Below are 27251 nucleotides of genomic sequence, written 5' to 3' on the forward strand. Positions count from 1 at the left end.
GAACACTAAGAAATCTCTGTGTCATCTGCATTAACTGAAACTGGTGCAGTGAGGTTGGGACCAAATGTTAGAGTGTTTATTTCTCAGGCTTCTGTCTCATGTGCCACAGATTTTCTAGCCTCCTTTAGTGTTACTTCTATCAGTCCTGATCCTAACCCCACTGGGAAGTCTCTGGGTAAACACTAGAAATGTTGGAGGTAGAAAAAAAAATCTCTTTATCACAGTATTGACATGCACAATTTCTGTCCTCTTTCTTGTCATTTGTGACTTATTTGTCCTGCCAGTTTTATGGCAGTTGTTACTGGTGGGAATGTTAGCAAAAATTAGCTAACAGTCATTTGCCTTTGCATAGGGTTTGGCTTTTGTTTTTGGTTAGTAATTTTTTGTTTGGTTTGGTTTTTATAACCTAAAAGCAAGATGTGTGTTTGAGAGCAGCCATGTACCTTAACAAAGGTAGTATAGCTGATTCTGCATAGGAAGAAACACTGCAACAAAGTTCCAAGTGATTCTGCTTATGTGGGAGAGCAACAAGACATTAATTTACCATGGTCATGAGGCTTCTCACAATCTACTTCATAGATATTTTTACCAAAATATTAAAAATTTCAGCCAATGGAAACCACTCAGAAAGAGCTTAGAAATCCCCTGAACTCAGATGCCTACAGCATTTTTGGATATGGTCAGCGGAGGAGGTAAATTATTTTTAGACCTTGCTGATAAGTTCTATCCTATCAGCGAGATATCATCATCTGTGTTCTCATCATTCTCTCCCTAGAAGATGGCTTATATTTGCTCCATTTGGTTCTGTATGTAAAAAGCAGAGATGATGATCAGTGCACAAGATGGGAAACAAGACAAAGGCAAGGGGGTGCATACTGAATATTCATCCCTCTCTCCTTTTAATTATACACATTAGAAGCTTATTTCATAATTACATCCCAGACTACATTTTATTCTTGGCTAACAACTGAAAATAAAGCACTGTACGTCTTTAAACATAAGTCTGTGGGCTGTTTCTACAACAAGCCGGTCTCCAAAACACATTTAATTCTAACGTAGAAATGCTGCATTATGGTTATCCTGAAATGCCTTTGAATATTGTTTCATAGTGTTAGTGTGGCTGAATAAATGGCATGTACAGCACGGAGCAGTAACTTTTGTTGCTGCTGGAGTTTTAAAGAGGTAATAGAGTAGCCATAAGACAGACATGTCAGCAGTCATTTTCTTATAACTTTGGTATGCCTTCAAGAAAATACATTTAAGAGCTGAAATATTTATCTGAAAAAGATTTGTGCAAGAGCATTGCTGTGTTAAACACACACACACACCCTGCCCCCCAACCAGACTGAGTAGTGTATTTCCTTTTGCAGGAAAACATACTGTAGATACAGTCAAGATACTTATTTTTTTATAGGTTTCTGTGTTCAGCTTCTGATGCAAAATGTTTTTATGTCATAAAGAAGGCACAGTATCATTTCAGGGCAATTATTTGCATGTCATTAAAATTGAAGGATGCTGATAAAATGTTGGGTGCTGGTGTCCAGGAAGGCGATCTTAGTTTTCGGTTAAATGTCTTTCATAATAGAAATAGATAAAATTTAACCTGGTTCTGAGGAGTCCTGAAGTCTTTTCCAGACACCCTGCAGGATTCAGAGTTATGATGTTTTAAAAATATTTAGCTAACATAAGAAAGAGAAAAAAACGCAACTCAGAAATCTGAAGAAGCATGAGGGCAGGCTAAGTTCCAGAAGAGATTAAACTCCTGTTTAAGAATATAAAGATCTTGGTATGCAAGGATCAGCAAGAAATGTTTTTCCTGCATAGATAGTTCTATAGATACCCACCAATGTTGCACCTGGGGTCCCACTCATGTAAATCATCAGCAACTGCAGTTTGCTGTTTATGTCAGGCTTCCTGTTATCATCTTTTTTTCTGCTCCTTCTTTGATTTAACTTTACAGTTCCAAAGCTTATAATGCATTTACATATCATGGTATTCTTTGTTATATAGAACAATTAACACTATTTCAATAAACGTCTAAAAACATTATGTGCAGGGATAGCTCAGAATCTGATACTGTAGTGTTATTATGCTACACTTTTGGGTTTTTTTTTTTCTGTGTTAATATTTTTTTCCACAAGTACTGAAGGTATTTTTCATGTACTGAAAAAGATAGACTCCCATTTTAGCTGTCTCGCCTGGTAACATCTTATCTGCTTCACCTTATTTAATCTTTAAGTTTCATCTTTTCATTTTATTTCAATACAGCTTTATCTTCAATGCAATCTATATCTGTGACCTATGGGATTTCTAGGAAGATATGCTGTGTCCTGGTCATAGAAATAATGGTAAGACTGAATAAAAGCCCTGAGATTGTTAGCAGTGGGAATACTACCCCATAGCACTGAACACAAAAAAAAGGACATGGAGAGTAATATTTATTTAATATCAAGAATGAAAGCTAGTAGTAAGTGTTATGTCTGGTTATCATTATACCTATTACAGAATCTTAGCAATTTGTTCAGAGGAAGTAATAGATATCAGATCAATGTAAGGCAGTTGAAAAATACATGACTGGTAGATGCAATGCCTTCAAGAAGGAAAAGGTAATTATGACTTAAGCTTATGAAAGAAAAAAGAGTATTGACAAAGCAGTTTTTCTCACTTAGATTTATTTTTTTATGTTGCATTTGTCAGTGCAATAAGTAACAAAAAGGGCTTCTAGTTTTGCTTTGTTAGGTAATGGATCTGTATATTGCATTTTGTCTTATGCTAGATATGTTACTGATGGCCGAGCTGATAAACCTGGAGAGTTTGTTGAGCCTTAGCAAGTATCTCAAGATATTACTACTATATTCCTGATTTTTTCACCCCTGAAAAATGGGGTGGGAATGTGGCAAACTAAATATTGTGCCCATGGCAGAAAAAAAAAGATCTGTTAAAGGAAATAAGGTGTTTTCATACTTTCAGACTTCTAAAAGTCCGTTTCAGTTGAGAGAAATGAGCGGGAAATGCAGGTTCATTTGTGTTCGTTAGCTTCGACAGGCATGAGCAAGTGAAGTGTCTTACTCAGTTATTTGTTGTTCAGTAGTTCTTACCAGCCCTGGAAAATACAATGTTCAAAGTGCTTTTTAAAAGATATTGATAGTTCAGGCCTAGTGTGACACATAATCTTTTGTCCTCAGTACTGAAAGTAGGATATCAGTTAAAAGAGCAAGGCATCAACTCTGCATCAGAGGATTTATCTACTAAAAAAGTTTTAGTGAAGCCGTTTTGTAACTAGGAACATTGGAGATAGTGGTAACTTATATCTGGTAAAGAAGTAACAAATACCCCTTATGGATTATTAGTTATCAGTAGAGAGTTTCCATTTAGATAAATCAGTGCATCTCAATGTTGGCAAATAGGGTCAGTGTTAGCAAAACCAGTTCTCTTCCTCTTCTCCATTTCAAGCATTACTTTTGTATTATATTCAATATTGAGTAGTCATGGAAATAAGCTATATAGGTACGTTGAGATCTGTGAATGGTGGTGTCAGAGGCTGTGTCATCGTCATCCCAGTCCTGTCCCCTCCATCCCTGATTTGTAATTCATCGAATATATTCTTAGCACTGATGAGGTTCTCCTGCTTTCTTGTGTTTGCTTTGAAAATGAGTTACACTCTCCCCTTCTGGCTTTGCCTGACACTGCTATCCCGCCTTATCACTGTGTGCTCATCCAGGCTTTCTGTTCAGCAATTTCCTAATGTAAAGTCTGTACAATCTCTAATCTTTTGGAAAGCCAATTGTGCTTTTTTCTGATCAGTTTTTCATTCAATTACAGAGCTTTTTTTATCCCCTGAGTCATCATTTTCCTCTAAAATTTGCATTGTTCTCTATTTTCTTTTCCCCCTTATTGCAAAAATTGGTTGAACTGATTGGGGGGAGGGAGGAGGGTTGCCTTAGATTGATAGCATTAGATTGTCACTTATCTTGATGTCATGCTTCTGCTTACTAACTACTGCTTAAAAATGCATCGTTTTCATCCAACTCCAGTCAGACCTTTTTTGAGTATTGTTTTGAAGCCACTGTGACAGTTTCAGTAAATGGTGAGTTTTAATTTGTTTGTCTAATGAAGATTAGGAACTTGGCTAATGACTACATAGTCATAAGTGATGATGCTTTTCCCTCCTACTCCCTCGTTGCTTAGAACATATATTAATTGTGCAGATGGTAGTGGCTTAGCTATGTGATAGTTCGCTTTCCATCTCCTCCTCTCATGACATTTACACCATGCAGAGAGGGTGTATTGCCATCTCCTTATTTATGAAAACTTGTGATTCATCACCTGCCTTTTAAATCAAATACTAAGATTACATCTTGTTGCTAAGAGGCAGAATTTAGATGTGTGCTTTCTTCTTTTAAACACACCTGTGCCAAGCTTTGCCTGAAACATTCAAGCAAATCACAGCCAGGAACCCTGAATTTTCATTTTCATTCCTACTGACAGCATGTGAAACTTGCAGTGCCTGTTTTATGTGGGTAACTGCAAGTCATTCCTTATGTATTCAAATGATTCACAGATTTTTTCAGTGTGTAACCTAGCCAAAACTTAAGCTAAGATTTGCAGGTATTTAAGTTTCACTGCAAACATTCTTTTGAATTACTAGAATACAGGTGTGATTTGTATGTGGCAGATAGAAAGAAAACACTTTCACTGCTTTTTTTTTAATTGTATTGCTTTTCTTTCCTACTCATGCATTGATTCATTCTTATGGTTTGCAAGAAACAACAGGAAAAATCATAATTTGGGCACAACTAATGAAGAAATTCCTTAAAATTACATTTCTTCTGCAATGTCATCTCTCTCTCATGGCCATCTTACCTACCAGATTGTCTACTATTGCTTCTTTCACATAAAAATATTGCTGGCTTTGTGTTCAAACAGTTTTCTGGGTTTGTTCTTCATAAAATTGACTGGTTTACTCATAATTTAAAGGCCTTTTTACTTTTAAGTATCACTTTTGGGTTCCTGATCCTTATTTGCAAATACTAGTGCAGCTGGGTTTGCTCTTCATTTGTATGGGAAAGAGCCTGTGTTGCAGGTACAGTCAAAAGAAGTTAAGGATTACTCTCTGAAAGTTATGGTTGCAGAAAATAATCTTTTTGCTGTCAATTTGAGTTCTGCCTTTGGTATCTCTTTATATATATATTGTCTTTGGCAAGATAGGTGTCATGGTTTAAAACCAAGTCCGCACAGCTCATTACTCACTCCCCCCCTTTGCTCCCCCAACTCCCGGAGAGTTAGGAAGGAGAATCCAAACAATGTAGCCCCCGTGGGTTGAGATAAGAACAGTTTAATAGCTAAGGCACAAAACAAATCACTCCTGCCACTACTACTACAAATAATAATGATAAAGCCAATAACAAGTGAAGAGAATACAACACCTCACCAGCCACTGACTCATAACTCACCCCACCCTGCCTGACCGAGCACCAACCGATACCTCCTCCATCCCCCCAGAGCTCCAGCCCTTCCGGGTCTCTCCTGATTACATCCTGGGTATGACGTGCTATGGTATGGAATACCTCTTTGGCTAGCCTGGGTCAGGTGTTCTGTCTCTGCTTCCTCCCGGCCTCCCCTCCTCCCTGGCAGAGCATGAGGCTCAGAAAAAGGCCTTGGAAAAACCAAACATTTGAGCAGTAACTCAAAACATACTTGCTATCAGCAACCGTTCTCAGCCCGAAAGTCAAAACACAGCACTGCACCAGCTACCAAGAAGGAGAAAAATGACTGCTACCGCTCAAACCAGGACAATAGGGATTAAAATACATCTTGCTTGAGGCTGCTAACAAGGGAGGGGGTAATGGAGTAATGAGCCTTTCGGTCACAGAGTGGTGATGCTGAGAGAGGAGTGGATTTGGTGTCAAGGTTCCTGAGAGATAAAGGGTCAGAAATGTAATTAGAGAAGTGACCTTAAAAAGAATAGAAAGGACCTGGAAAGAATTTGGTTTTCGTACATACAGAGTTTTTGGCTTACATGCAGAGTTTTAGGCTTGCATGCAGAGTTTTAGGCTTACACCCAGTGTTTTAGGCTTACAGCCAGTGTATGGTTTCTGTTGCCTAACACAGAAGATGCAAAGGTTTTGCATCGTATGTAGTATTCTGAATTTAGGAGGCTCTCTGCTATTTCTGTTATGAGAAGAGACAAGTTAGTAAGACCTTCCTAAGGCACTGATGTAATGATTGAACCAGTTGACTAGAAAATGAGCAAATGAAAAGCTGAGATCCAGTACAATTTGAGATTGTTGACTGCTGAAAATTCTGACAAATATAGCAGGTTTGAGCAAGCTGGTTATCACCTCGATGTCTGTATTCCTAGGAAATGTGAATTACAATGCAAGCAGACTCCTTCTGACTTCATGGCCTCTTCCCTTAGTGAACTACTGATGTTCATATGATTAGTCTTCTTATTTGTCAGCATGGAGAAATATCTAACCTTAAGAAAGTTATTAAACTGCTGACATAAATGTATGGTCTGTGGTTAGAAATGAGTTTTATCACCGATAAGAGATTTTTCAGAGTCACTAGCTCTAGTGTTAGGTTACATGAACATATGTAATGCATGACAGTAGTAATGAATTTGGTCAATGCTTTGAAATATCTGAAAATAAGTTTGTATGTGAAATACTGAAATGTTGTGACAATTAAAACAACCAAACCAAACAAAAAACTAAACAGATGGATATTTCTCTCTGTGCAGCGCTTAACTAGATACTTTGGAATAAGTACTGTGCAATGCAAAGAATGCTTAGTCTGCCTCATACAGAACTATCTTACCCCTTCAAGACATGGCAGAGGATTTTCATGTGCCTTTCCATATTTCCCACTTGTTGAAACCTGCTTGCCCACAAAAGTGTGGCTGTTTCATTATACAGCCTTCTCTCCTAATGTCCCCATATTGCAGACACTGCTGACTTGAAGTCCACATCCCTGCTAAGACTTTTCTGTTGAGTTGCTATTTTTAAAAAGCTCTTCAACCATCTTTCCCGTAAGTATTATACCTCATGGAGGGAGTGGTGCAAACTCTTATTATCCTTGTACATTAAGAGAATTAAAAGGTATTCTTGCCAGGTGGTTAATGGAAATTATCATGTCCTCTTACCATTATTTCCTATCAGATAATAGTGTTGATTTGTGGACATTCATACTGTGAAAAATAACAAACAACATTTTAAAAAGATAGCGCTCTTTGCTGTTTATCAGATTCCTCTGATAAACAGCAGATTTTACATAAAGAGACAAACTCAAACTTGAATATTGAAATTCCTTCTTTATAAATATGATTCCTAGGAAATATTCATTTTGCTGCTGGAAATTCTCTCTTCTGAAGCCTATTAAACAGGTTGATTTTGTGAGCTGTCATCCACATTTTGCCAAAGGGCTGGGGCTGGGTGGCCACTGCTCCCATTCCTGGGCTTAGGAGTAGGTGAGGATGTGTAAAAGAGGACACAGCAGCCATCAAACTCACTGTTGTGCCTCTTGGATGGTTATGTAGCTCAACCTGCTATGTAGTGATGCTTTCACCTTGTGGGTTTATGCTAGTGTTTTCAGCAGCCTCAAAGTACCTGTGCATTTAATCAAGTAAATGACTTCCAGATGCTCTGAATTTAATTTACTGAGTTTAAACATGTGTTGTCCTATTGTTTGTGTATAAAAGACTTTTGAGTAAAATATGGGAGTAATTTCAGAGATTATTTAAAAAAACCCAACAATCTAAAGATGCACCTTCTACAGCAAAATGATCACCTTAAAGAATCCCTGAACACAGGGAACAGTTCCAGGATAGGTCTGACATCTCTGAGGAGCACTTGTTTTCTCATCAAGTGTATATTTGAAGATTTGAAGTATTCAAGTAGAACTGATATTTTGCAGCTGAGTCTTCATTCACCTCAAATGTGAACTAGTCCTAATTAATTTCTTGGAGAAAAGAAGGTCTCATGTATAGCCAAGGTAATATGAAAAGCAATGGGGAACGTGTTTTCTAAATTACATTATGAAAGTGCACAATACAATATCCAGTTCTGAATATATAAAATGTTGGAAGTGATACCCTCTGTCTGTTTAAGTATATGGAAAGCAGAGACCTGATTAAACTGATTAGAGTCAGTTGAACTCTTCTAATTGTCTTAGAGAATGTATGACCTAAGACTCTGATAGCAGCACTGTGTACTGAATCATTTTGGGCTGTTAGGCAGGTCAGAGTAAAGTACAGTCTTCCAAATCTGATAGCTTTAGTGATCATAAATGCAAATAACTGACTACAGGAACTGATGGAGAAGAAGGGATCTTGGTAAGATTGCCTAAGCTTGTTTTAAGAGAATTTATTTATTTATTAAAAATTGTACTCTGGAGCAAAAAATGGTAACTAGGAGGAAACTTACATGTCTCCCCTCCCCCAAAGTGTATGGATTAGTGTTCTAGTCTTTGGAATCTGGTCACTGAGAAGTTTCAAGGGTCACATTTCAGCAACAGGAAAGGGCCAACTAAATAACAAAAAGCAGCCTCTATGTAGCTTTTCTGTTTAGATTTCTTGTTTCTGCTTTTTATATAGAATCACATAGCTCATCAACCTTTCAGTTCTTCCTGCTAGTATGATGCAGTGAGTGTGTCAGAAAGTTTCTGGGGTGTTTTTCCTGCTTCTGTTTGGCACAGAGTTATCAATGTTCTGAAATAAAGATGAGGAAGAGAAAGGTCATAACTGAACATCCTAACTTTGTCACAGGAGATACAACCTTTGAGAAATTGTTTGGATTTCAGTAGGGTAGCTGGACTTAACTTAGGTGCATATTAATTGTAGTCATGATGTTTGAATCATTTTAAAATTAAAAAAGCCCTATATGCTTCTCTCATGCGTCCAGTAAATTCTGAACTAAAGTTGAAATGATCTGAAATGTAGATACTGATTGGGAAATGTTAAAGAGCATAGCTTCCCATTCTTAAAATAATATTGCTGCTACTTTTACAATATATTAAAGCAACACATGTATTTGTCTAAAATGGACCAGATAGGAAATGGAGGATTGAGTGCATAAGCCTAACACAGTGGATGAGAAGAGCACTGAGGCCAGGCATGACATCTGGAATGTAATAGGCAACAGTTTAAAGTAATTTATTTATTCATTGTAAAAAAATAAAAAAATAAATTGCAGGCTTAAATTACAGGCTTAGGTACCATGTCAGTGAACCTGTCTGTCAGGGGAGCTGAAAAAAGGAGCATGACCCGATATAGCTGCAAACCATGTTTTCTTCACTGATGTCTACTTGCAATTAAGCCCGAGTAGGGAAAACATTACTGTTTAAGAAAAAAATGTGCAGAGTAAACTGTTCAAATTTTGTTCAAGTCACATCTGTCTTAAAGCTTTTATATGAGTAAGAAGCATCCTTTGTTTCCTAACTCCCCATTGTAGTGTTTTATATATAAAATCATCTGTATGTATCTTTTTCTCCTACCCTGCAGGAGCCTTACCTAAGATCAGTTGACATTAATAAGAATCAACCTCTTGAAATATATGTGCTATGAATTAGACCTAAAAATATCTGCTAAATCATTATTAATTGTCCTCAATTAAATACTGTTCATATGGGAATAGTTGTTCAGATGGAGTACATAGCTACTGCAAACTGGTGATTTATTAGAGACAGCTTAAATGGCCCCAGATCTGGCTGTTAATTGGGGTGGAGAAGCCCCACTGACACTGGACCTTCAAGGCTGAAGTTCTGCAGCTTTATATCTCTAGGGGTTGGTTATTACTCTACGCATATGGGATGCTTTACATAATGTGTCTTCTGTACTTTATGAAAGTGCTTTAACACAAATCATGACTAGCAAAAACTGGAATAGATGGTAGTAATTTTAGGTGAATGATTTCTATAATTTCAAAATACTGTTCTAGAATGGAAAAAATGTATACTAGTATATTTTTTTCATATTTGCATACTCACTATCTGTATTTTTATTACCCATCTTTGTCAGATGCTACATCTTACTTGCTCAGTACAGGATCTGATGTCCTGTTTGTGCCCCTCTGCTTAGATAACTAAAAGTAAATATGAATTTATATAAAGTAATATTAATTTATATTAAATAATATTAACTTATATGTCATAAATACTTTTTAAAATAATAAATGCTGTGATTTGTTTAATACAACCAGAAAAATCATTTGGAAATAAACACATCACTGAAGCAAAACAAAGCAATTCAAAACCAATCAGGAGCTTCATTGCTTGTCCTTGTTTCATAATACTGCCTTCCACCCACTTACCAGTGCAGAGTCAGCCTCTTTTGGTAGATCATGGTATGTGAAGAGAAGTGTTCCTACAAAAAGTTAAAAGCAAGAGAAGTAGTTGGAAGTAGGCTGTGATTAGCCACAGACTAAAGACTTTGACTGTTCAATCCTTCAATTTGTTGAATCATTCAGAATGAACTGAAAGAGTTCAGTCTGCCTTAAAAATTTTTCTAGCCTATCCCTCTGCACAGTTGTGAGGTTTCAGTAGTTGATGCTTTTAATGCATTAAGGTACTTGGATCTACAGGTCTATGGAGATCTGTGTTTGCACAAATAGATTAGTGTGAAGTACTTGCTGTGTGGTGCATGATTAACATCAGTGTCAAAACTATATTTTATTATAGATGCGTCATTTGGGGGAGTAGAGTGTCTGTATTTTTTGGTATCTAATTTCTTTGAGTGTTTTTGACCCATTAAATTTTTCCCTGTTCCAGGGAAGAACTTTCTCACTCACAAATTGAAAACTTGATCCTGTTCAGTAATAACTAGTCTACGGACATGACAGTTGCTGCAAAAAGAACTGTTAAATCCTTCCCTCAAGAACTTACCTGTAATTTCACAATGCCCCTTTTAGTTTTGTGAGACCTTCCAGGTTACTATGTGTTATGTATGTGAATTGTACCACTATAGTATCTTGCAACAGGCCCTCAGTACTGCAGTGCCTTCACTCTTCAGTGCATGAGTTAACGCAGTTTCGAGAGCTGGCCAATGATAAGTTATCATGCACTGTATATAATGTACTGACATCAGAGCTGTCAAAGAAAAGAAAAAGTATAATTCAGTCTAATATTTTTTTTACTTTTTTTCCAGTCATACAATGCTTTTTTGCTGTAAAAACTAAAACCTAAAAAGCTTATAGATCTGTTGTTAATGTATGACTTATAGGAATTAGTAAGTCAAAGAATATAATTAAATTAGATAAAAATAATGGTTAAAAATTTATTAGAAATGAAACGATATAGATCACTGCTAGGTATTAATTAGGGTCTCATGGCATTAATATTTCGGTCAGCTTTTATTTCTTGTGTTAAATCTATAAATTGATTTAAGTGTTGCAGTAGTGAAGTACAGTTCATGAATTATTGATTATAAAGTTTTGTTTAACCTCAAGGATAACAAACTAGATGATATGTAATATTTCTCAAGCACTGAAACCCAGTTCATGTTAGTCTGTTTGTCGGGGATTGAAAACAGAGTTTGTCTGCAAAAAAGGGAAAATACAACTGCAGGGAGAAACCCTACAAATCAGTAACAGGATGTATCAAGGAAGGATGATTAAGGAGCATAACTTATTCATATAGTTACATGTATGTATGTATGTATGTATGTGTGTGTGTGAGAATGTATTCATGTTGCTTGTCACTATGATAAGGTGAGGGTACTCAAGCAATTAGTGTATGAAGCCTTGGGTGATATGGTTTAGTGTGAGGTGTCCCTGCCCATGGCAGGGGGGTTGGAACTAGATGATCTTAAGGTCCTTTCCAACCCTAACTATTCTATGATACTGTAGATATGTTAATGGCAGTATGGATAATCTCAACCCCACTGAAATATAATATCCCTTTACTTTTTGTTTTACCAGTAGCAGTGGTATTTGCATGTCTGAGCCCTGCAAAATCTGTCATGGACTTCTCCATCTATTACATAGACTTCACCCCTCCATACCTCCCCCCCCTCTTTATCGCCATGGGGGAATGAATCATTACCACCTACTAAAGTGCAAATAATGGTAATTCAGCAAAATTAAAAGTAAAATGATACATTAGTGCCAATGTGTTCATCTAGCCCTAGTGTTAATATGTTAGCATAAGCAGCTGTAAAATCTGAGGGCTGTACTTCACATGCTTTGGAGCCTTAAGATCATCTGTGTCGGTTGTTTTCATTCTCTTCATTGGCAGTTGATATTACAGTAATGTTTGATAGGATGTCCGTAGAGTGGATTTATGTATTTGGATATGTCTCTTAATGTTCCCTAATATACCAGAGTGAAACTAAAATGTATATTTGCAAAACAAGATTCTGATCTTATGACAATAATCAATTACAAGGTTATTATGTTTATTGTACTGTTCAATAGTAGTATGAAAAAGGGCAGTTCCTTTTTCTCTTGTTTGCTTGTTGAATTGTGTTAAACTTAGAAGAAGCATGAGGAGAGAGGCAAGGTGGGGACAGCAGATTTCAGCTACATCAACATGAAGGCCTTTCTGATGTGCTTTGCTGCCTGTGCTTTTCAGCTCTCATCAGAAATTAAAAGAAAAAAAAATAATCTTTTTTACAGCAGTTTGATGCTGGCTGGGCTCTCTCAGGTACAGAATGAAAGAGGTATCTGTTACCAGAGGTAAGGAGATCCAAAAGGCAAGAGTACTTCAGGCATGGAAAGCATATCATAGCTGCAGTAGGTGAGGCAACTGTGCTGTAGTGGGTCGAGCTGGTTGGAATGAACTCCACTGTGACAGAGGGGATCTGTGGCTCTTATTTTTGGGGATCACTCAGCATGTTTTGTTTTCTGCATCTGAGTATCTGCTGAAAGGCGCTTTGGTTTTTAGATGAATGCAGGGAGGAAGGAATGGGGAGAGCATTCTCTTTGTTATCAGTAAAAGCAGAAGATTAAATTTGTTTAAGACTTGGTCATAGATAGAGGCAGCCTAAAGTAATGCTATACATAAAGTTTATGTAAAAGGGGCACTAGAATAGCCTGGAAAAGTGTTTACTCAAAGGAGCCAGTGCTAGCGCACAGTGATGTAGTTACAGTTCTGCTCAGAGGAGAACTTTTACCCTTACCCATTGCTCTCATGATGAGCAAGTCATCCATGGTTGATTGTACCAGACACATTGACATGCTACTGAAAACATTTCTGGTGTATTTTGGGGAATGTCAGGTTCTCTATAGACAGAAGGTAGAAGAAGAAATGAAGAGAAGATGATTAAATACATAATTCCTAGCAGTGGTGAAGTTCTGTTAGAGGAGAGTGGAAAGGAGAGAAATTATGTGTTAATGAGCTTTTCTTGCTAGAAGTAGAAAGGTGTAACATAGACTGTTTAATCAGGAGGAATGCATACAGTCACATAAGCTATGCAACTCTCCTTGTATTCTAGTCCTTGTGGATGAAAATTTCTAATTGTAATGGAATTAATAAGTAATAACGTGTGCCCGTTATTCTACTCTGCTTTATACAGTTTGCCTTTATCCTGACTGTTAACTCTCTCCCTGATTTATTGCTTTTTAATTGTGTCTCCTGCTCTAGGACAGGGAGAGTTCATTTTACTTTTGTCTCAGAATTTTGTCAGGGTTAGAATTTTATGTGTTACTGCTTTGTTGTAAAGGTGCTTGAGAGAAACTGAAAAATTTCAGGTGTGTGCTAGAGGGTTTTATTGACTTTTTTTCCTGCCTTTTCAGATCTGAGAGTAATTGTGCTTATGAAAAATCCACTTAAATTTATTATTTTTATTGACATTTCCGTGTGGGAAATGAGCCTTTTTATTCTGGCTCACAAAAGTCAGAGGAATAGGAGCTTTGGGCTCTTATCTTACTTCTGTAAGAATTACTAAATAAGCTGCAATCATAAAACTGAATGTGCCTTTTCTACTGAAGATTGGTTTGACATTCACATTAATTTTTAACTTGGGTAGAATGTCCTTTCTCCAGAATGGTGAAAATACCTTCCACTTGGATGTCTTCCTGAATAGCAAGTAATTGGTAATATTCTTGGTGGCATTTTATGAAAAGATTTTGTGGGACAGACTCTGTAACAGAAAGTATAGATTAAGACCATAAGGAAGAAGTGACTATAGTTTCTTCATGAGCTCATCATCCAGAGCACAAGCTCTTCACTAACATAGGAAGGTGAAGGAGCTGCATGTTGTGCAAACACCACTGATGTCTGCCTTGGAGGTGGTTTCTGTGAAGAGCTGTATCTAGCAGTTGTTGGAGGTCAACTACTGGAGACATTTCAGAGATGGGGAGGATAACACACCTTTAGGTAAAAAATAGTAATACACTATTTTCTAAAACCCATGATTTAACATTCAGACACAGGCTTCTGAGAGAACCAAGATAGTGCTCTTCCAAAGATGAGGGTTGCACTAGAGGTTGGTAGTGCTGGCTAGCCTCTTAAGGCATAAAAGGGTAGCCTGTAGGCAAAGTTCATATTGTTTTACCTATGATAATCTGTACTTCTCTATTTCCACTTTTTAGCAGCAGTATTATTTGTGCACTGAGGCAGCGCATGTTTTGTGGAGAGGATATTAATTATTTTCCCTTAGATCTTCAATTATTTAATTAAACATTATATCTTTATCATCCTGGAATAATAAATATTAACGTAGAGTACATTTACAGTCCAACATATTTACTAGAACTAGGCACCAGTTATTTTAGGTGCTGAGAACTGATTAAAGCTACAAAACTGATTAAATCTACAAAATCCATGTGTTTTGTTGGGAAATTCTAGCTCTCTTCCATAGTATTAAGAGAGACTATATTAAATGGAATGTAATAGTGGAATTTTAAGATGGCTGTTTATAAAGAGAATGCAGTTACTTCTAATCTTTTTATGCTGTCATGTATAAACTTGAATTGCTAGCGCACCCAGCAAAAAAGGTTGTGAGAAAGTTGTTTTATATGTTCTGAAATGCATTAAGTTATACAATTTTCTTCGAGAAATTTATGAATGATAATTTTTTGTTGTTGTTGAAGAGGCTTTAGCATTAAAGATGTTATATATAAAAATATATGATTTATTTGTAGTATGCAACATGTCTTGGGTGGTAGTAATATAAATTTTGAAGAAAAAGAAGTTGAAATGATGCACTTTTTATTTCAATGCTGACATAATCTGAGTGAAATAGGCACACAATTTTCACAATCAGAATAAGTAAAACTTTCAGTTTCCCAGTGATGGTTATAAAGCAGATGGACTATGAACTCTGTATAAGTGGAGGAGTGGTAGTAGTTACTAGCTTTTTATTCCAAGGTTGTTTGCTATAGACTGAGTCACTCGACCATCGTGCTCATATTGTTTCATTGTTCTGTACCCTGAAGTGTTTTAGCATTCTCCCATTTATCTATTTTTATTTCTTGTGCAAAGGAGAAGTGAAGTGAATGCTGAAAGACAAGGATACATTTCCCAGTAATAAAATATTAAAATTATGAAGTGCTCCTCTGAGCTCTTCTGCCACAGCTGCTGCTGGTGGTATATGGCTGTTATCTTCTAGAGGAGCACATATAACTTCTGAGAATAGCTTGAATGATTTCAGTCTAAAGCTGAGGTTATTGTAGTGGAAGATTTTGTCATGGAATGAGGTGTGCTTTTTCCAGGGATTTAAATTATGAACATGGTGTTGTGGCTGGGTTTTTGAACTGAGTGACAGGATAGTAGGCAAAGCTACCTAATTACAACAACAATTTAGAGAGGTACATGCAGAAAGTTATAGCAGAAAATATGGCATCATTAAATGGAAATCTATAGCAAAATTCTCCTTCTGAGTCATAATTCCTTTAGCATGAAATAGTAACAGAATTCTTCAGTTTTCCATTACTTCCCAGCTGGCATGCAGATGGCCCAGCAGCCTATCTTTCAACAGAGAAATACAGAGCTTCTTCCTAAGAAAGATTGGAGACATACATTAGTTTTTTCTTAGAAATCTTGCATGTTTCTTTTACCAGCAGTATAAACAACAACAAAATTTAATGAGGTTGAAATTTCTTTCCCTCTTTCGTATTGCATTTAGAAAATGCTTTAGCATCATATACTTATCCTCGAGTTGCTTTGTGGTTGTGCCCTCTAGCTTCAATACACTTAGAGCTTTCAGAGGGTACCTATCTATTCAAGGATAGCACACAACAGAAACAAGGGAAAGATATCTGCATGTTGTTAAATACTGAGTCCCAGCTGGAGTGAGAAAAATGAGCCAAACTGGAACTTAGGATGGGACTACTCAGGATATGTTTAGAAGTGGTATTAGAAGAGAGCATGTTACAGATTCTGGGTAGCCTGACCATATTACTTCATCCAAAACCAGAACAGCAACAAAACAATTGTTATTTTTTTCCTATAAAACCACACTGAGAAACTCGATATGCAATTTACAGTTAGAGGATTATAGCACTCAGTAGCTGAAAGTTCACGTTTAATGATGGACATGTAGAAATGTTGCTATTGTTCATGATTTGCTTAAAGACGACTCTTAATCCAAGGTAATGCAAGGGAAGTTTATCTTTTATGTGACTAAGCAGGAGAAAGGATTCTGTGAACTCTATTATTAATAACAAATCTATTTTAATTTAAAGTAGATCTGTTAGTATGTCTAACAACCTTGACACATATGTCTAAATCCAATATTATTGTTCAGGAGAGAGATTTATCACACTACAGTTTTGCTCCCAGATTTCCACTTATTTGAAATTGGTTCTGCTGGCTATTGCTGCCACCAACATTTCCAACAGTCACGCAGTAGGACTGTGTCCAAGAAGCAGAAGTGGAGAGTGGGTTTAGCTGCAGTACATGGTTTCAGTAACTAATTCAGGGAGTTTGTGACTCCCAGTCTGAGTGTGCAGAGGATTCTTATGAAGTATGTGATAGAGATGCAGTCTGTTATAGAGCATGGTATCGTTGCATTGCTCCAGAAACTGTTAATGGGGAGTCATATTCTGCCTTCAGATACACAAATCTGAAGCAGAATCTCACACTGCTTTTGACAGGATATATGTGTATACATTTGAAGTAAATGTTGCTCTTTGTATTTTCCTGGGTTTCAGCTCTGTCTGACTCAATAGGATCCCAATCTGTCAGTGCTAGAGTTGAGTGTTATATAGTTCTCACACTACCACTCTATTCAGAGGACCTATCTGAAATTGTCAACTTCTTGCTCATCATTTCTGTTATGTTTGTAATCTTGTAATTACAGGTCAGGGCTGCTTCCTTCCAGGGCAGAGATAGGTTTCTGTTGCTCCTTATTCCCCATAGCTTTGCACAGCCACTTTTACTCCAAGAGAGAAATGGATTCTGTCCATCTCCACCTATCATTAGCATTGCTCTCCTGTCTTTCAGTGCTGTTTTCACTGGTGATATCAGAATTGTTTAAGTTGTTATTTTGAATTTCAAATCCCACCTGAACTTGTCAGAATAGCAAAATCAATGGGATTTTGAAAAACTGTTCCCTGTGTAATACTGAAAAACCACAACTATTATCACTGCTGGGACAGTATTTGTTAAGGGTATTATTTTCTGCATCACTTCAAGTTTCGAAGTGTTATAAAAAATATTTTTATGGCTTTCAACTTTGGCCTGTGAAAGGAGCAATGCCTGTTTCCAACTCTTATTTGAATCATAAAACCTTGTCAAAGGTTTAGAGACAAGGGCAGATTTTCAGCTTTCTCAGAAAGAAAGGTTTATCTGAATTATTTTGTATTACCAAGAGCAAACTTTACATTCACTTCAAGTTATTTGTGGTGCAGGTTTCTTTGCACTGTAGCTGTGTTTACTTTGACAGAAAAAGTTTTCTTTAGGTCTAGTTCATAATACTTTAGGCAGTTCAGTGTGTTAGGATTTGCCCTTTTTTTGGTGGAGGGGTGAGGAGAGGCTACCTAATCAGTCTACATTCAAAACACAGATCATAAAAGAGGAAGCTAAAGTCTAGTTTGCATTGTTAGGAGCCTCAAGATAAAATACCACAAGGTTTTTCTTTCTTTAATAGCAGGTGAAAGGTTAGTGTATGAGACAGTTCTATGCTGTGCTTCGTTTCATACAGTCTTTCTCAGAGAGCAGTGTTATTCTGTTATCCCTAATGACTGCAATGTGATGAGTTGCACTGCTGGTTTTTAAAAGGTTTCACTTTTTTTCTCCCATTTTTGTTCTGAAGGTTACATTATGCAAAATATGATGGCATATTTTATGCACCAGTCCAGGCTGTATACAAATAGTTTTAATCCTTTAATGAAAATTGGAATAGCTCTGGTCTGGGGAAGAGGCTTTTGGCGTGTTTCAAATATTCCTATCTGCTGTAATGAGCTGCTGTTTCTTTCTCTGTCTGAAGAGGTATAGGTCATGTGGCTTGACTTTAAAATAGTCTGGGTTGGTCATTCTTGCATGCTCCTGCATTAGTAATTTGGTTTAGATATTCACCATGAATTGCGAATCACTAAGAATTTAAACAACCAAAAGGTAGCTTGGTTATTGAAATAATTTTGAAGATATGAGAGTTTTTGCTACTTTATGCTAAGTGTGAAAAAAGTCAGGATAAAAACAAGGGAGGTATAAAGAGAGGAAAGGATTACAATGGATTTGCATTATGGATAAGAATGAATAAGCAAGTTGAATTAAATGCATTATTCAAAACTGCTGTTTTGGCTTGATTAAAACTCTGCTCTACCAATCATTCTCATTATTGTGCCACTTTTTTTCTTTCTTGCCCCCCTTATTTTCTGATGAGGTAAAGCACTGTGTATTGTAATGACTTAATAATGTTCCCTACAAAGTTTTTATGATGTTTGGCTGCAGCCTTTGACCCCTTTTGGGTTGTTTGCTGCACCCAAAAATCCTACTGAAGATATGTCAGAATTGAGAATGCTCAACTGTACCATCAGTGTCAAAAGACACTTTGTGGATGACAGCACAGGAGTGGCTTTTTCTCTGTGTTGAACCCCCTAGTCTGATGGAAGCTGGTAGGAAGAATGTTTAGTGCAGAGAAAGGTATTAGAAGACTTAGGAGTCAGCCAGGTTATTGTTTACCATTGTTCTTCATGCACTTAAACCTTGGTTCTAGATCTCTGCTCCTGACTTTTCATCTGTGAAGTACTGAAATTCTTCTGAAACTCATGACTATAATATACACATAGATATGGAAATAATGAGGGTATTAAGCAGAACAACAAACCTCCCCACCAAAAAACACAACCAATCAAAAAACACAAACTATATTTTTTTTTTCTGGTCTCACTCTGCCTTTCCTTATGTTTTCCCCCAAATAATCAGTCTCGCATTGATATTGGAATAGGGCGAAATTGCTTTGAATTTCCTCCAAATTTTAAGGCGCTGTATATAGACTGCCAAGAGATTTTTGTTTTGGGTTTTGTTTGGTTTTGTTTTTTCTCTTTTAACAATATATGCTTCTGCTGCTTGCTCCATTTGCATTTGCTATCAACAAACATATGTTCCTCAACAGGTTTTGTTAAAAGCTGGAAGACTCATTGAGAGAGCTGAAGGATTCTTTTCCCCTGTTTTCTTTTGAAGCATCTGTAGTGAACTCACACTGAAAACAATATGTTTTCAAAAGCAATTTTATGGGTTTCCATGTACTGACTGAAGAAAGAACTTAGTACCAAAACTTAGCTCTTTTTCTCTGACAGCCCAATATATATGAATGGTCAAAATGTGAAATTAAGGGATCTTGTCTGGATTGACCAGGAAGAGGTAGGACTTCCTTGGTGTTTATAGGAGTAACTTGCCCTTAATTGTTTTCTTTAAAGATATTTACAGGGATTTTTTTTTCTAGAAATGACAGTAAAGCACTATTAGATAGTGCAGTAAGCATACTAATGAGAAGACTGTGTAACTTCAGTGTTTCCTAAATGTCTTGTGGAAGGGATTGCTGGAGTCAATTTTGAGAGAATTTTGAGCCTCTCTCATGCAACTGTAGTTTTCTGCTACTAATGAACTCTTATTTAAGATATTTTAGGCGAAAGAGTGAGGTCTGTCAAATGAAAGAGTTCTCTATCTTATCAGATAGAAGAATGTATAAGAAGTTTTTCAAACACTTACTGACAGTCTAAATACCAACTATGAAAGGCCAGTGACCCTCATACCCGGGGAACAGGATTTTGAGAACTGTTGGTCAGCAAGTCTCTCTTGAATATCCTGGAAAGATGTAGCTGCTGATGCTGCCAGGCCAAGCATTGTCTGCATGTGCTGTAGGCACTCCATCTATCAGCTTGGGTTCCGTTTTGGAGTTCTGTCTGCTCCATCTTGGGATTTACGATTTGAGCTAAATGAGCTAAATCATAATTTGGTCAAACTTTCAGCTTGAAGAAAGCTTGTACAGTTGGATATGGTGCTATGGCCTCATTTTAATACTGGTGTGGAAGCAGGCTCTCCACATGCAGCTGGCCAGTCAGCTGTACATAACACACAGGGGAAAATCCTTGTTTCTCTGAGGAGCCCAAATCACCAGGCTCTAGCAGGGGTAGGGGAAGGGCTCTTGCCAGATAGAGAGGGAGAGAAGAAAGGCTAGGAACCTCTCAGCTGGTGCACTAAATCCATACCTGGCTCTGTGTGGAGTATACGCAGGGCATATTAGTTTGACTGTTGGTAGATTCCAAATTGTCATGCTTTTCTAAGTTACTACAGAGTTGCTTGGGATTGGGAGGAGATTAGAAATTGGGGTTTTTTACTACACATTTAGGTGACGTGATGGGAACACAGTTAATAAAATGCTGCTGAGGACTGTGCTTCCGTTCATATTCAGCATAGCATTCTGTGAGATTTATCAGCAAAAGATTTATTGATGGTACAGGTGTTTCAACATCTAAAAGACATGCTCAACATGCTAATTTTACTTTGCTTGGTGAAATCTTGAGACACAGATATGGTTCTAAATGTTTTTTTTTAAAGTGGTCCTGAAAATGTTTGGGTTTTAACATAAAGATAAAATAGTATTTTACTGATAAAGCATTATTGAACAGAAGAAAGAATTAAGTTTCACAAAGGGATTAAGGTGTTAACCCAGGACACAGAATATGTCTTTGTTTCTCTTTAGATTTCCGCTACTATCTTTCATTGAGCCTGTCCTGTTTGGTTTGAAGTCTTCCACTAGAAAATGAAATACTGCTGCCCTAATTCACACTTCACTTTTTAGGATAAAGTGGTTGATGATTGTTAAAGCTTGCAGTACTGTGTAATGGTGTGTAAAGGAGAAGCTCTCTGTTCACCCACCAGACTGGCATAACCTTCTTAGAAAGGCATTAGTTACAAGTAAGCAGCAGACACAGTATTTCAGCAAAAATAGACAAGAACGTCAGTTATATAGAAATATATTTTCTTCTATCAACTGTGTGTAATCAAGAAAAGATTGGAACAAGACAAATTAACAAGCTCTTCTGTTTCCTTCCTAGAATTACAACAACAGCTGCTTGTATGATGGACCTACGGAGATATCCGCTGGATGAGCAGAACTGCACACTGGAGATTGAAAGCTGTAAGTACTTCTGCAAATCCTACTTATTCTGTGGTCAACTGCTTCAGAGTTTTTATTTCTCTCATACTTTTTTCCTTTTTTAACATGCTACTAACCCAGTTCTTTCTGATGACATTTTAGATCCTTGTAAACACATGCAACAAAATAGCTTTCCAGATGGATTAGTAATTTGTGGCCTAAGGATTAGCAAAAGTTATTCTGTATTTTGATGGACAATTTGCAGCTTTAAAAGTCTCATTTAAATACCTTGTTCAAGTTCATGAGAGGAGTACAAGGATTACTATTGGTTCTTTATCCTTCTTTACCTCTTAACTGTGTGACAGCTTGTTTCCATTTAAAAATGATGGTAAGAGGTTAGAATTGTTCTTGAAATAGGTGGTTTGTGCTTAGTTCTTTTTCTTTCTAGATCCTATGCTATAGTTAAACTCTCAGTGCACACAACACAGTGTTACATAGACTGATTTAATAGCTTTTGTCTCTGTACAACTTTCTATGAGATAAAACCTGTGAAATAAAATTTCAAATCTCTTTTCACTGAAAAACTTCAGAGAATCTAAGTACATCTGAGAAAAAGCAAGTCATGATGACTTTTTTGAAGACAGTATGCTAAATATACATTATTTGGTGCTCTAATTAAGATTGTATCAGCACTTTCAAGATGTATTTCCTTTTTCAGGACAACCATAAGTAGTTCAGCTAGGGTGTATTATTAAGTTGAATGTGGCAAGCAAAATGGAAATTAATGGCATGTTTTAAGATCCAGAACACAAAAGTATGTGTATTTTTAAAGGAACTTCTGTATTATAAAAGATTATGCAGGATTTCAGTGTGCACTGAAGTACAAAATGACAGTAGCTTGTGCTGATAAGAACTTGGTATGGCTTAGCTTCTATTCTAGAAAGCATTTATGAATATGCTTTAGGTTTGTGTCCACATTTCATTTTAGAGTAATTTAAAGATATGATAAAATCCTTTCCTGAATTAAACTTGTGACACTGCTGTTTGAAATAATTTGCATGCATAAAATAAGAAAACTGAGTCGTTGTCATTGAAGTTCACCCCTTTGATATGCAGAAATACACAAGCAGCAAATGTGGACTTAGCACTTTGAAGAATTGATAAAATCTGGGCTGGTTGTTGGTTCGATGTTTTTCTGTTTGTGTGAAGGCTTTTTTGTTTGTTTGTTTTAGTTTCTTTTTTCTTGTTTTTCTACAGCTAATTTTTGAAATTCTATTGGTAGCATTTGATTTAAATTTCTTACCTGCAGTCTTTTACCAGTATAGTTGGCTCATTTTAATATGGGAGAAAGCTATTGGCATAACTGTATTCGGGTTTACAGAGAATTTCACTGAGAATGTTGGCTTCCTATGCTGGTGTCTTTTAACTGTTGTTGTTGCAAGAAAATTTGTCTGTTTTCCAATTTTGTGTGAAAGATGGAAAGCTGGAGAATCATCTTTTCTATTTACAGCATTGTTTAAACAGTCAACAAAGTCTTGCCATGTCTCTACATTGTTGAGATGCCTGAATCTTCTTGGGGTTCACAAACTAGATATCCCCCACCTGTCATGCCTGTAGGGCACAGTCTGGGAAATATTCCCAGGAAATACCTCCCAGGTCAGTCCTTATGCAAACCTGAAAATGAAATAATGTCCCTGCTATTCAATGAGAACACTTTTTCTCCTTCAGACTCAGAATGTGGGGATCTCTGGGTTGACATTTCCCTTTGATCTGATTTGGAGTAGAAGTTTGAAGCCACATCAAGTTCTCTTTCATTAAATGATCCTGGTAAACAGGATATTGAGCTCTTGAAATTGTTGTTGCACTTGGCATGAAGAGCACAGTACTTATTGTATGATAGAAGAGTAGGAGTTTAATTTACCATAATGGTCAGGATGCTTGCAGGAGAGCTCCTTTATTGGCTCTATTAGCTCTGCTGCAGCATCACAAATGTAAAATGGGTTAAGATCAGGATACTGTATTTAGTTAGTCTGGCTTTCATTGCAGTAGGAAAAGCTATTAAAGAATGTAGGTAGAAGTAATACTTGAACTGTTTTGAAACACTTTCATGCTGCTTTAGGAAATTATTGCTCTTCATTTATGTCATTCTTTTCAGGTAAAAAACTGAGTCTGTCTATATAAACCACTTCAGACAAAAATACTGGCAGGTAGATAGGCAGAGTGAATGAGATTGAAAGTGCCTTTGAGTTGTTCAATGCAGGTACTCCAGTCACAATCACTTCTTTAAACTGGTTAAGCTGCATGCTAAAAGTAGGTTAGTTTCTTGCCCTACTGATCCGTTTGGATGTCTGCTTCACCACTGCTCTCTTGTGGTGATTCGAAATTGTTCTACCCCAAGTGTTTTCATGGCTACGAAGACATGAAATTATACTTACTGCTTGTGTCAACAATTCATTTTTTTTTAGTTTGTTGTCTTCCCCAGCTCTGCTGGGACCCTCATAGTACATTCAAAGAAAGCGATTGTAGTTTCTCATAGACTTAATTTCATGAACATGAATATGCCGGTCTCTTTTAGCTTCCCCATACAAGAATGTGTTAAGAAAAATGCAGAATTAGCTAATGTCAGTTCTTCACTAGGAATAACTGGTATCATAAACAGTGTCCCAGGTGAAATCTTTATTACATTGTGCCTTTTTTCAAGAGCCACCTTTGCCTTTCTTCACAACTGCATAACTTTCAGAGATGATAGTCTTTCTTGGAACAGTACAATAAGGTATTTCTCTTACTAATTTTCCAGCAGTGGATTCTAAGTTTTGGTAGAGTGTTTTTTTTTTTTTGCATAGTAATAAAAACACATGACTTGGTATTTTATAACACTGTTCTTAATATTGCTACACTCCTCACAGTTATCCAGTTCTTGTTGTATTTGTTCTGATCATTCATTGTCTTAACAATGACTGCAGATTTTGTTTCATTAGAAATTCTATTAACACATAAATACTAAAGAATATTAATGCCAAGGAAGAATAGCTTTGCTTGTAATCATTCTCTGCATTGAGCATGATCTATTCTTTCAGTGCAGTACAATTTCCTACACACCTTTTATATGTCTTTACTAATTGTCTGTTCTTGTCCTATAGCAAATGTTTTTACTAAAGTCCAGGTTAGGTATACTTTGTTTAAAAGAAGTGTTATTGTCTAACTGGATACTTTGAGTTAAGTCATGATAGATTTTTATCATAACTCCATACATGTTAATGTCTTAAATGTCCTTCTTTCTCTGCTCACTCCTGCCTTTCCACGTACCCCTACCCCCATTACTGATGCCAGGGTTGATTGCCTTCTTAGCTGCCTGGGTTACTTTTTCCATGTGTCATTCTGTTTATTGAAGTTTTTGTTAATGTAGGTTTGCATAAATCTAGATTATTTAATTTGCAAATTAGAAATTATGATGGAAAAGAGTTGTATGTAAAATATAAAAAATGAAATGTGGGAGATGGTATCATCTATTAAGATACTAGAAGCTGCCTTTTCCTATTTCAGTTTAAGGTAGTATTAGTGAGATCAGATGCTGGAAGTGGGAGATGACTATTCCCCATTTGTTCAAAGGGTATCAGCTTTGGAGTGCTGAAATCCAATTTTTTCTTGTATACCTAGTTACATCTCTGTGATCATTTTTTGCTTTGCTCACCCTTAAAGGGCAGAAACGTGTTAAATGTTCAGTTTTGCTATGATGCTTCTATAACCTGTAGGCCATCTTTTCCAAGGGGTCTAATCTGAGCTATTCTACTCCTTTTCTTTTGTTATTTCCCAACACACTGAATAGCAGGGTTATAATACTGAAGGGAAATCAATTTTCCTATGTATTTATTTCTTAGTTTCCCAACTTGCAGGCAACAGAGAGCTATTTCCTTTTTAGCTAAATATTGACTTTACTCAGTAAAATACCTCTACTTTCTGCTCCCTACCTCTGCCACTGCTGTTTCCTGCCTCTCTGGAGTTGTAACTATTGAAAGGAATGTCTTAGCTAATCAGCCATGAGACTCAGGGGAGCTCAAAGGCACAAAGAAGAGCAAGGGAGTTTGAAGAATACTTCCAACTCCTATAAACAAATAAAAAATCATACTGCATATCCTCTAGCATAGCAGAGAGAAGTGATTGTGGTTCTTTCGAATATTTTAAAATGTAATCCTCCAAGATTCATCTGGTAGGTTTGGACTTTTGTCCATTTCAATTACATGATGCCGCATAAAGATAAAACAGTTACTTCAGTTCCAGCTTGTATCATGTGTCTGGCATAGTTATATTTGTGTTATACTGAGGTATAATTCAGACACTGACTGCCTTATGGCAGTGATGGGTTTTTTTTCTCCTCCTTTTCTGTATTGCTGTGGAACAAACAAGAGCACACTGAGTTTCTTCTTAGAAACATATTCTCAAAAATGTTTTCCATAGTGTATTAAAGATGTGGCATAAAAAAAAAGTGTTACAGCCCTGCTGTCTGAAACTTTAGCAAGCAGGGAGCTTGCCACTCATGTACTGTCCAGGGGAAAAGGGCAGTCAGAACAGCATGCACAGACATGGGGCAACGACTGCTCTGCTGATGAATGAGAAATAATTGTTTTCAGAACATATCATTTCTATAACTGCCTGGGGTGTTTGCATCAGAAATCATTAGATTTTTTTTTTTCATGATGGAAAGGCCACAAAAGCACACTAAGTTAAAAAGATTCCATGAGATAACAGAATCTAGAAAAAGACGGAAAGAACAGATGCAAAAGTGTATCATTCCTCCCAGTAGCAGTGCAGCCCAGTATCAAATGCTTTCTAATCAGATCATCTGAGAGCTCATCAACAAGAGAAGCAGAAGTCGTCTTTGTGTGCTCAAGGTGACTTTACAAGCACATTTGAGGCGATGAAAAGAAATCAAAGATGCCTTTTGCTAAAGCCATGAGTACTTCGCAGATGGCTGCTCTGGCCATTGATCAAAGCTATAATCAGGTCACACGGGACAAATGGTAAAACTCCAGGAGCCAACAAGGCAAGGCTTTTCTGGGTTAGAGGCGAATGTGCCTGATGCCAAGAAAGAGACTCTGCCAATCCCCTGGGAGTGGGTGTTCAGCAGAGGATACTATGGGAGCATGTCACTTCCAACAACTGCACAGTAAGTGGAAAGCTAAATACATGACTTGTGAGCCACTGGTTAACAGTGATTCATTGTTTTTTAGCATATTTTTTGTTTCACTTTGTCAGGTTTAGTATGTGTCCTGTCCCTCTTGTCCCAACAGCTAAGGCTCTTTTGCATAGTGACCCTTGTACAGAGAGGATATTCCTCTAGTGGTAGAAGCTGACCTTACCAATGTACCCCTTTTTTCATCCTTGTTCATCATCTATATGTTCAGATGTCTTAATGTGGATTCTATGTCAATTCAACCTGTACAGCACATTGTGGGGTGAAGAGACATAGATTGTTTAGCAAACAGTGATGAACTCTACCTTGGTACCCACACAGCTTTTTAGTGGCTCTGGGGACAGGTACTTCATTCTTTATTTGTCCTTAGTAAATTCATCTCAAGTATGTCGAGAAGAGGTATAATTTCAGTGACAGAATGCACACTGGCAATGAACAGGAAATCCTTGACTTCTCTTAAGTGTGTAGATAGGATGATTCAGTAAAAGCTAAAAAAAACCCCAACAGTAAATGATTCTTCTGCTAGTCTGAAGAGGGGAGGAAAATTTAGACTAACCATCAGTGCATATGATCAGAATGGGT

At 36.9% G+C, this 27251-nt stretch overlaps 1 protein-coding gene across 4 annotated transcripts in view; it reads left to right on the top strand.

Annotated features, from left to right (window-relative positions):
- Positions 1-27251, top strand: part of GABRB2 (gamma-aminobutyric acid type A receptor subunit beta2) — a 156319-nt gene that overhangs the window by 70581 nt on the left and 58487 nt on the right. For all 4 annotated transcript variants that reach the window (XM_005144970.4, XM_034066857.1, XM_034066858.1 and 1 more), the window contains one exon: positions 21438-21520. In XM_005144970.4, coding sequence (XP_005145027.1) covers positions 21438-21520 — 83 coding nt within the window. The remainder of the gene's footprint in view (positions 1-21437; positions 21521-27251) is intronic.

The sequence above is a fragment of the Melopsittacus undulatus genome, chromosome 10 (genome assembly GCF_012275295.1).
Source record: "Melopsittacus undulatus isolate bMelUnd1 chromosome 10, bMelUnd1.mat.Z, whole genome shotgun sequence".
Classification (NCBI taxonomy): domain Eukaryota; kingdom Metazoa; phylum Chordata; class Aves; order Psittaciformes; family Psittaculidae; genus Melopsittacus; species Melopsittacus undulatus.